The 9,802-nt window shown below is 40.4% G+C and overlaps 2 protein-coding genes across 3 annotated transcripts; one reads left to right on the forward strand and one right to left on the reverse strand.

Annotated features, from left to right (window-relative positions):
* Window positions 1-485: 485 nt before the first annotated feature.
* On the forward strand, window positions 486-7,393 carry LOC137935902 (protein unc-13 homolog). 2 transcript variants are annotated; one of them, XM_068780311.1, is made up of 6 exons: window positions 486-827; window positions 951-1,413; window positions 2,800-3,669; window positions 4,294-4,749; window positions 5,895-6,084; window positions 6,189-7,393. In XM_068780311.1, exons 2-6 carry the CDS (start codon window positions 976-978, stop codon window positions 7,121-7,123), a joined length of 2,889 nt encoding a protein of 962 aa, XP_068636412.1. In that variant the 5' UTR covers window positions 486-827; window positions 951-975; the 3' UTR covers window positions 7,124-7,393. The 2 variants fall into 2 exon arrangements, with proteins under 2 accessions (XP_068636412.1, XP_068636410.1); XM_068780309.1 differs by having other exon boundaries at window positions 486-1,413.
* A 769-nt stretch (window positions 7,394-8,162) lies between these two features.
* Window positions 8,163-8,890, reverse strand: LOC137937361 (early nodulin-like protein 7). The gene is made up of 2 exons (XM_068782430.1): window positions 8,704-8,890; window positions 8,163-8,512 (listed from the first exon to the last, which is right to left on the reverse strand). Exons 1-2 carry the CDS (start codon window positions 8,888-8,890, stop codon window positions 8,163-8,165), a joined length of 537 nt encoding a protein of 178 aa, XP_068638531.1.
* Between the last annotated feature and the right edge of the window lie 912 nt (window positions 8,891-9,802).

Consider the following 9,802-nt stretch of genomic DNA (forward strand, 5'->3'; position numbering starts at 1 on the left):
TCTTGGTTCTGTGTCCTGAATCTATAATTGAAATCAACCAGAAGAAAACGCGAGTAAAACATGGAAAAGGGTGTAGGTTGGTGTAAATCTAACATGGAAGAGAACACACCACTTTGTTTTTAGCTTAATTTGGATGGACTGTGAAAGAGTAAAATTCTGGTGGTTCTGTAACATGTACTCGGGTTGCATAATTGAGAGGAGTAAAGCCATCTGTTATTTATTCTTTTCTGGGCTGTCACTGGAGGGCGTTTCCTTGATGATGACGACACACGGTGAAAGCTATCTTATTTGACAAATTGCACTTTGTTAAGTTTTGGTGGTTAAGGTTTGAATTTCTTATATATTAGGTAATGTAGTGATTTCCCTTCAGTATAATACTGATTCGCTTGGCGTTCACAGTCCTGTCTGGAAGGTAGAGCAGAATTGACTCTTGAGGAAAACCCAAAATCTCTACCTTCCTTCGTTCTTTGTTTTTTTCTTTTATTACATATAGTTTTTATCTTCCATTTGCAAAAAAAATGGGATTATGATTGAGAACCAGAAAAGGGTTTGTGCTGCTATCTTATACCGAAATTCCTCTCCTTTTCTCTTTGACGCCTTCCCGTTTACTTTTTCTCTTTTTCTGTCTAAAACGTCTGTATACTGCAGACTACATACCGACCTTTTCCTTTCTGGCCTCTCCTCATTGTCATTTTGTCCTCTCCACCGGAACCGAAAACGGAGAAGATGTTCCGTTTTATCTCGCTATCCATCCTAGCAGATTAGCAGGGAAACACAGTCTGCTGTCATCTACTTCTCACTAAAGAAGCTGTGATGATCTTGTAAACGTAAAAAACCCCCTTTTTTTTTTTATTATCTCGTTCGCTTCTTCCTGAATCTGCAAAACTGTGGCTGTAAGATCTGAATTTCGCTGAATATTCTTCAACAATGTCTATCCTCATCCGAGACAGGGGCGTCGGCGAGTCCAAAAGAGAAATGACTCCCAGATTACCAGTTGAGGATCTTGCTTCTCCGTTTGGGAAACTGGGTTGCAATCTATCAGATTCGGAGCTGCGAGAGACTGCGTACGAGATCTTTGTTGGAGCAAACAGATCTTCGGGCGGGAAGCCGTTAACTTACATTTCTCAGTCCGAAAGAGTGGTCACCGAGAAAGCTGAGAAGTCGCTCTCTTTGTCCCCTTCGCTATCAGGTTCTCCGTCTCTTCAGAGATCTTTAACTTCGACAGCGGCGAGTAAGATGAAGAAGGCGTTAGGGTTGAAATCTTCGTCCAAAAGAAGTCCTGTAAAAGATAGTAGCACATCCAAGTCGAAAAAGCCGGTGACCATTGGGGAACTCATGAGAGTTCAGATGCGCGTTTCGGAACAGACTGATTCAAGGGTTCGGAGGGCCCTTCTGAGGATTGCAGCTGGCCAGGTGATCTCTCTCTCCATTTCACACACACACAGAAATAGAGTGCATGCTTTGTCATTTTGTGTAAGCCAGAGCTTTTTCCTTAATGAGAACTACGAATTCAGGTGCTATACCGGCATTCCTTGACCTCGGTATTTGAGATGATAACGCCCTTGTCAAATTTTCAACCTTAAATTTTAATTTCGAAATTTGATTTTTATGCATTTTTCTTGGTCTGTCATCTGTTCAGACTAGGGGTTAGAAAGTAGATCACTTAGGGAAAGTGAAAGTGAATAACAGGGTCATCTATTTTTCATAGAGTATATTTTTTGTGTCAGTGTGCAATGGAAAGATTAGAGAGAGGAGAGACGAGCACAAGGCGAGCCAGGGCAGGAAGACACCAAGCTGTGGGAGAGAAAGTGAATTTGTTAAGGGAAGGGAAGAATATCACTTTTTTTGTTCGTTTTTCATAAGAAATTAGGTAATTCACTTTCCACCCTAACATTCCCTACACACTAAGGAGTTTTTGACACTTTCACCATCAACATTCTTAACAGGACCTTGCTGCTAATGAGTTTTGGCCCTTACTTTCGGCATCTGGGGTTTTTTGGGAACTTGAATTAGAGGCTCTCTGTTTTTCTGCTTGAAAGGGGCACATGCAGGTCAAAATGGGAAGGTTGTTGAAAAGGGCGCTCGGACTGGATTATGACACATGTAGTGTCAATTATCAGTTCTGAGCAGCCGTTATTTCTGCATACTCCGAGTCTTCAATTTACAGGGTTGATTACCTGCGCTACCACCTCCCCCCCCCCCCCCCCCCCCCCCCCCCCTCTGTGGTTGTCATTGAATTTTGGCTGTCAAACAAATACTCTTTGAATATTACGTTGTATTAATAGTATTTTGTTTTCCATGCCTCTGTTTCTTTTTTCTTGCAAGGTCCTTCTAATTGCTAAAATTATTGAGAAATGAACTACATATTTGGAGCAATTAATGCATCATTCTAGGAGGTAGTGTTTACTAATCCTGATGATTGTTGGTATATAATGGACCCAATGAGTACGGGTGATTCCATCGAAAATCTCAATCATGAGTTGCTTGTAACTTTGTATCATGTGTAAGCTGAGCTTTCTTTGTATGGAGCATTAATTCTTTCTCAATATCTCCCCTTATTTTCATAATTAGAAAAACAAGAAGAATAATAAGGGAGATAGTGAAGGATATGATATATTTGTGAGTTAGGGGGAGCATTAATGCTTGAGGGGGAGGAAACTTAGCCACTGGAGTCATTGTTAATCTAGAGCTTCATTGCTTTAATAATTTTTTTTTCAATGTCGTTTTTCATATGTTTTTCTACCTTATGACAAGTTTTATATCACGTAGACATTGATTTTTTTTCTTTGTTTGTAACAGCTAGGGAGAACTATTGAGTCAATTGTGCTGCCATTGGAGCTATTACAGCAGTTCAAGGCTTCTGATTTTCCTGATCATGAGGAGTATGAGGCCTGGCAGGCACGGAATCTGAAAGTTCTTGAGGCAGGGCTCCTTCTCCATCCTTCTCTTCCACTAGAAAAGTCTAACACCTCCGTGCAACGACTCCGACAAATAATTCGTGGAGCTTCTGAGAGACCCATAGAAACTGGAAGGAACTCTGAATCAATGCAAGTTCTGCGCACCACTGTGATGTCTCTTGCTTGCAGACAATTTGATGGGTTTGCATCTGAAATGTGCCACTGGGCAGATGGGTATCCTCTGAATCTGAGACTTTATCAAATGTTGTTGGAAGCTTGTTTTGACTGCAATGATGAGACCTCTGTTATTGAGGAGGTGGATGAGGTGATTGAACTTATAAAGAAAACATGGGTTGTCCTTGGGGTGAATCAGATGCTACATAACCTTTGCTTCTCGTGGATTCTGTTTAACCGTTATGTTGCTACAGGTCAAGTGGAACATGACCTGCTCACTGCTGCAGACACCCAATTGGCAGAAGTAGCAAAAGATGCAAAGGTAACAAAAGATCCAGTTTATGCGAAGATCTTGAGCTCCACATTGAATTCAATAATGAATTGGGTGGAGAGAAGACTTCTTGCATACCATGAGACCTTCCACAAAGGGAACATGGGTTCAATGGAAAGTATTGTTTCTTTGGGAGTATCAGCTGCAAGGTTAATGGTGGAAGATATCTCCTATGAGTACCGCAGGAAGAGAAAAGAAGAAGTTGACGTAACTCGGAACAAAATTGAAGCTTACATAAGATCATCACTTCGTACTGCATTTGCTCAGGCAAGCTCCTGTTTACATAAATTACACAATTAATATGCGTGCCTCTCCTCTTCATGTGAATAAAAATAATTTACATAAAAGGGACTAATTCTGATTCTTACAAAGAAAGTTAAGAGCCTAGGTTATATTTGGCTTAGGGAGTTGCACGAGCATAGATGTGGTGTAACTTTCTGAAACTGGGAGTTTACTTGGATCTGTGATTTTATGTACTTCATATTCATTTGTCTTGTCTATTTGGCCTTTTGATGACGACTCTAAAGAACTTGTGGTTCCTGCTGAGTCATTGGAATTTTTTCCTTCTTTGAATCATTTGGATTACTAGGATCTTGACATTTTCTACTCTCTCTCTCTCTCTCTCTCTCTCTACACACACACACACACACACACATATGTATGGATATATATATATATATATAAACTAGGGAACCTTGTGCCATTGTGTTTATCGATATTAGGGGCCTGTTTTTAATTAGGGAGTGTTTGCATGTGTGCTTGAGAAATTTCTATACGACGGGACCTGATCATTGGATGTGAGAAGTGTTTCTATGTGTGATACAATCTAATCGGTTTTCCTTACATATGCGAGTACATTTTTCATTTGATGCAGTATATCTTATGTTGCAGAGGATGGAGAAAGCAGACTCAACCAGGAGATCATCTAGAAACCAGCCAAATTCTAGCCCTCGTCTTTATATCCTGGCAAATGACATTGGGGAGTTAGCAAGTATGGAAAAGAGTGTATTCAGTCCAATTCTGAAGAAATGGCATTCTTTTGCTGCTGGTGTGGCTGTGGCTACACTTCATACTTGCTATGGAAGTGAACTAAAGCAGTTCATGGACAGTCTCACGGACCTCACACCAGAAAATGTGCAAATCTTGAAAGCTGCTGACAAGTTGGAGAAAGACCTGGTCCTGATTGCTGTTGAAGATTCTGTGGACAGTGATGATGGTGGGAAAGCAATAATTCGTGAGATGCCTCCTTATGAGGCTGAAACTAAGGTTGCTGATCTGGCTAGAAATTGGATAAAGACAAGAGTGGACACATTAAAGGGATGGATTGACAGAAACTTGCAGCAAGAGGTAGGTTACTATGCATGCTCTGTTCCTTGATTGTTGTCTGATCGTATTTAGTATTGGTACTTAGCCTAAAGTTAAGAGAATCAGATTTATCTGAGAAACGTAGTGCATTAAGAAGTACATACTTGTTTGTGTTCATTTTCATATGCACAGCACAGTGTGCTATCAGATTTAGATGTTTAGTTGGAAGAGTTTGCACATACATATGTCCTTTTTCCATGTTCAACAGGTGAGCATCTGTTAGAGATATAAAAGACATTATAGGGTTGGCTATATCTGTGGTGCATTTGGGTAGTAGTCATTTGCATGCACATGCATTGAATATTCAGTATGCATGTCAATAAGCTATAAGTTTGTTCTGTTCAGTTGTGATTTAAGTAGAATGGAGGAGGATACATGAAGCTGATCTCAACATATGTTGACAAGGCAGTTCTAGAGAATTGGTTGCATGGGCTCCCCCTCAAGAGAAACGGTTGAAACTTAACTTTGACAGCCGTTGGGGGAATCCTGGGCCTGTGGGTGGTGGTGTAGTTAGTGACTTGGATGGTGTGGTTCCTCTAGTTTTCTCTGTACCCTTTGGGCATAGGGAGTTTACATCTGTGTAGTTCAGAGTTCTCCTGATCGTATTTTTAGAGGTTCACGGCCCCGCTTGTTGCTAAAGGGGACTCAGCTGTAGTCATATCTTGGGCATTGGGGCAAAAGCCTCCCCCAAGACATCGTTTTGGAGTATTTGTGATGAAATCGAAGACATTATTAGATCCAGACACATTTGTTGGCAGCACATCCTTAAAAGGCACCAATGGAGTGGCAGAGAGTTTGGCTAGGGAGGGGTCACCCACAATTTTCTCATTACTGGAACTTCCCTCATGATGTCTTGTTTTTTTATTGTTTCCTTTGTTCCTGCAGTTGCTTTTGTTTTTGTTTCTTCTGATTTACTGCACTTATTGTTTGTTCTTTGCCCTATTTGGGCTTTCTTAATGAATTCTCTTTCTCATTACTCTCTCTCAAATATATATATATATATATATCATAATGTCTATTCTGTTGTTTTGCATTTTTTGTCCTCATCTAAATCTTAATGTTTGAATCCAGAAATTTTTTGAGTTTGTTCAGGTTTGTGCTAACCACCTTAATGCTACATGTTTTAGGCTTGGAATGCACGGGCACACAAGGAGAACTTTGCTCCCTCATGCGTTGAAGTTCTTCGACTTATAGATGAAACTCTGAATGCTTTCTTTCAGTTGCCAATACCCATGCATCAAGCTTTACTTCCAGATTTGGTGACTGGGCTGGACAGAGGGCTCCAACACTACATATTCAAGGCTAAATCTGGCTGTGGTACAAAGAAATCTCCTTTATTAGATATCTGAATCTGATACTGTTGAGCTTTTTTGAGTGGTCATAGAGCTTAAAATGATTCATAATGAACTTTTGATGTGTAGGGACCCGAAATTCTTATATTCCTACTTTGCCAGCATTGACAAGATGTACAACTGGGTCAAAGTTTCAAGGTGTCTTTAAGAAGAAGGAGAAGTTGCCTAATTCCCAGAAAAGGAAATCCCAGGTTGGTTCATTAAATGGAGATGACTCATTTGGAATACCTCAGCTATGTGTTCGCATAAACACTTTGTATCACATACGAACACAGGTAGATTCCCTGGAGAAGAAAATGGTCAATTGCGTGAGAGATTTAGAGTCTTCTCATGGGGATAATATTGCTAATGGAATTGGTAACAAGTTTGAGCTCTCTTTGGCTGCTTGCCAGGAAGGGATTCAACAGCTTTGTGAAGCTATTTCATATAAGTTGATCTTCCATGACTTGAGACATGTTTTGTGGGATGGCCTGTATGTTGGAGACGTTGCTTCTACGAGGATTGAGCCATTCCGCCAAGAACTCGACTCAAATCTTGAGGTGCTGTTTAATCATGTGAGTGAGAGAATGCGGACACATGTGGTTAAATCTGTTATGAAAGCATCCTTTGAAGGGTTCCTACTGGTTCTTCTTGCTGGAGGCCCTTCTCGAGCTTTCTCTCGCAATGATTCTCAAATTATTGAGGACGACTTTGCAATGTTAAAAGCAGTGTATGTATGTGGAGGAGATGGGTTGCCAGAGGAGATGGTGGAGAAGGCTGCCACCACAGTGAGAAATGTGCTCCCCCTTTTTCGTACTAATACAGAGAGCCTGATTGAGAGGTTCAGGAGCATAGCCTTGGAGATGTTTGGTTCAGCAGCCAAGTCTAAGCTTCCGCTACCTCCTACTCCAGGACAGTGGAGTCCTACTGAACCCAATACAATTCTGAGAGTGTTGTGTTATCGAAATGATGAAGCAGCATCCAAGTTCCTTAAGAAGACTTATAACTTACCGAAGAAACTATGAACAGAAAATCTCCTTTACCGAAGTTGTAGTTTTGTGTATCTATTATATGTTAATGACGGAGAATTCCAAATTCGTGAAGAACATGTAAGCTAGAAGCACCCCTAGAGCAAAATGATGAGTTCACTAGCTTTCTGGTAGATGGGAGAGATTGTGCATTCTGTTCAATGGGCTAAGGTGTTACCGATATCTTGGTGAGATGTCACTCATAGATTCTTTCAACTTATAATTCTTTGACAGGTTGGATTCCATGGAAGGTTAAGTTTTATTACATTTAGCAGCATTCATTTGATTGTTAATGTTTCTGGGCATTTGGTACCCATTTGTAGTGTATTTTGTCAATAGGAAATCAAATGACAGTCAATACATAAATAGAAATGGGTTCAATAATTTGCTTGTATGTTCTGGGGAACGTTTGTTACGTTATTTGTTATAGTATTTGGCCTTGTATACTCTTTAATGTATAGTAAGAAGTTACCTATTTACTTGAGGTGTATCTGGCTCAATGGTTTCCAACATTCTCTGTTTGTAAAACTCTTCTTCTGCCTTGTTCTATTTGAAGTGTTGAGGCAACTCATTCCTTGAGTAAGTTTGCAATTCAATGCATTGGTAGTGTGATATGTAAGTTGTAGTTTTTGGACCAAGAGAGTTGATGATCACCAAATTGTAACTCAGAACACTAAACAAGTGGTAGACAAGATCAAATTGTTTATTTTTCAAAGATTGAAAATTCCAACTATTTCTTCTTCCCTGGGAGTGAGTTGGAAAGCAATCCTGGAGCGAGATTTGAAACGGTGAAATAATTGTCAATCAACTGTATGATAGATGGACATCATGAAAAACAAACGCAACAAATTAATAAAGTCTGAATATACACGACTGAATCCAGATAAAATAAAAGCAAAAAAATAAAACACGGCTTCACTACTCAACGAATCTCGGATAATGCCTCAAAACACCTAATGATATCAAGACTGAAAATTATAAAGCAATGATAAAGAAAATCCTACAACAACTCTAGCCAAGAACGTCTGGTGCCCGTTTATTGAAGAGAGAGCAGTCCATGGAGTGCAGAGCCAGCGGTAGCCATTAGCATGGCAAGAATAGAAACAGAAATTGAGACTGAGACTGCACTGCTGGGCATGGGAGAAAGGGCTGGCGAGAATGGTTGGGGTGGGGAGTACTGCAGGTGTGGTGTCAGCACGTCGACGATCAATCTCTGGCCGTTCTTGCAATGGTCGATGAAGCTGCTAATGAAGTACAAGAGAGTGGACCTGTCAAGGTTGATCACGGTTTCTCCATCATTGAAGGTAGCGATTGGGTTGGTCGTGTTGCAGTGGTAGTATCCTCTTTTGTCCACTAGAAGAACTGAATCGTTCGTGTAATGAAAATCTGCAGAAAAAAAAAGTCCTCAGTATAAAAATGGTAGAAGTTGTTGTGTTTGTCTCTCTCTCACATGTAATTCGAAGAAGACGACTCCATGCAGATAGTAAAGAAAGAAAACGCGAAAAAAAACCAATCAATAAACGACTCGTCGAGAAAAAAGAATTAAGATAAAGAACATATTGATATATGCCACTTACAGAGTGTATCACCAATCTGGAACCTGTGCTTGGCAGCCCAGCGAGTATAAAACCCCGTATCATTTTCATGAGGCTCTCGCCAACCCTCGATCCCGCCGACGGCTAATTGCTTCGAAGCCGCAACGACAGCAACCATGGCAGCGGAGGCGATGCAACAAAGAAGCACGAGAGGAACAACCTTCGCCATACTTTGTTTATCAGAAGGTTCGAGCAGTGACTGAAGAAGACTTGGAAGATAAAGATGGCCCCAACCTTCTGAGAGGGATGCGATTTAATAGCAGAGAACTGGAGAGGGGAGAGATAACGTGGCTTTTAAAGTTGCAGAAGTTGCGGTTTTAATTGGTTATAGGGAAGTTACAGGTTGAAGAGTGGCGAACGTGGTCGAGTGGTTTTCCTGTTGGAAACCTTTCGTCCAAATTTGGCACTTACAAGGGCACTAGCAAGGTCAACTGACACGTTCAGGCGAGGTGAGCCATATTCTCCATTACCGGGAGCTCGGATCTGCTAATCCCAATTACCCGTCTTTTCCTAACAAATTGCTTAGCAGGACTTTGGCTATCTTCCAATAAATTTCAATACTATCTAAACTCATCTCTCATACTAAATGATTTCCACTGTGAGATAGTTAATACAAGAGCCTGGATTTCTTGTGATTGTGCACTCTCTCATCGGTGTCATTCTGTTCACAATATCATGAGGACTTCCCTGTTAGTGCTTAGGTGTAGCCACCTTCTCCAGAAAAATACTTTTTAGTTTTTACTGGATTTTTTAATATATAGTTCTTCACATTGCTGAATCTGTAAATCCGATTTTATTTATTATTGACAGTACCATGGCCAGGGCAAACATTTTCAATTTAGTTCTCGTGCTCTTTCTTCTCCTCCTCATTTCCATGGCTGAAGGATGATTATTCGACTGTAAGTAAACAACAATATCATTCACCTAAGCTCTGAATCTTTTAAGTAATTATAATTTTCAGAGAGAGTTGGCTGAATCTTTTTGGTGCGGGTAGAAGCATTAAACCAATCGAATTTGGAGCAAAACAAAGATTTTCTTTGTGTATTCTTATGAACTGGTTTGTTTGGTAAGTATAAAACCA

The sequence above is a fragment of the Aristolochia californica genome, unplaced genomic scaffold (genome assembly GCF_029961685.1).
Source record: "Aristolochia californica isolate CCGP_79_NKW_82.1479 unplaced genomic scaffold, dmAriCali1.0.hap1 SCAF_7, whole genome shotgun sequence".
Classification (NCBI taxonomy): domain Eukaryota; kingdom Viridiplantae; phylum Streptophyta; class Magnoliopsida; order Piperales; family Aristolochiaceae; genus Aristolochia; species Aristolochia californica.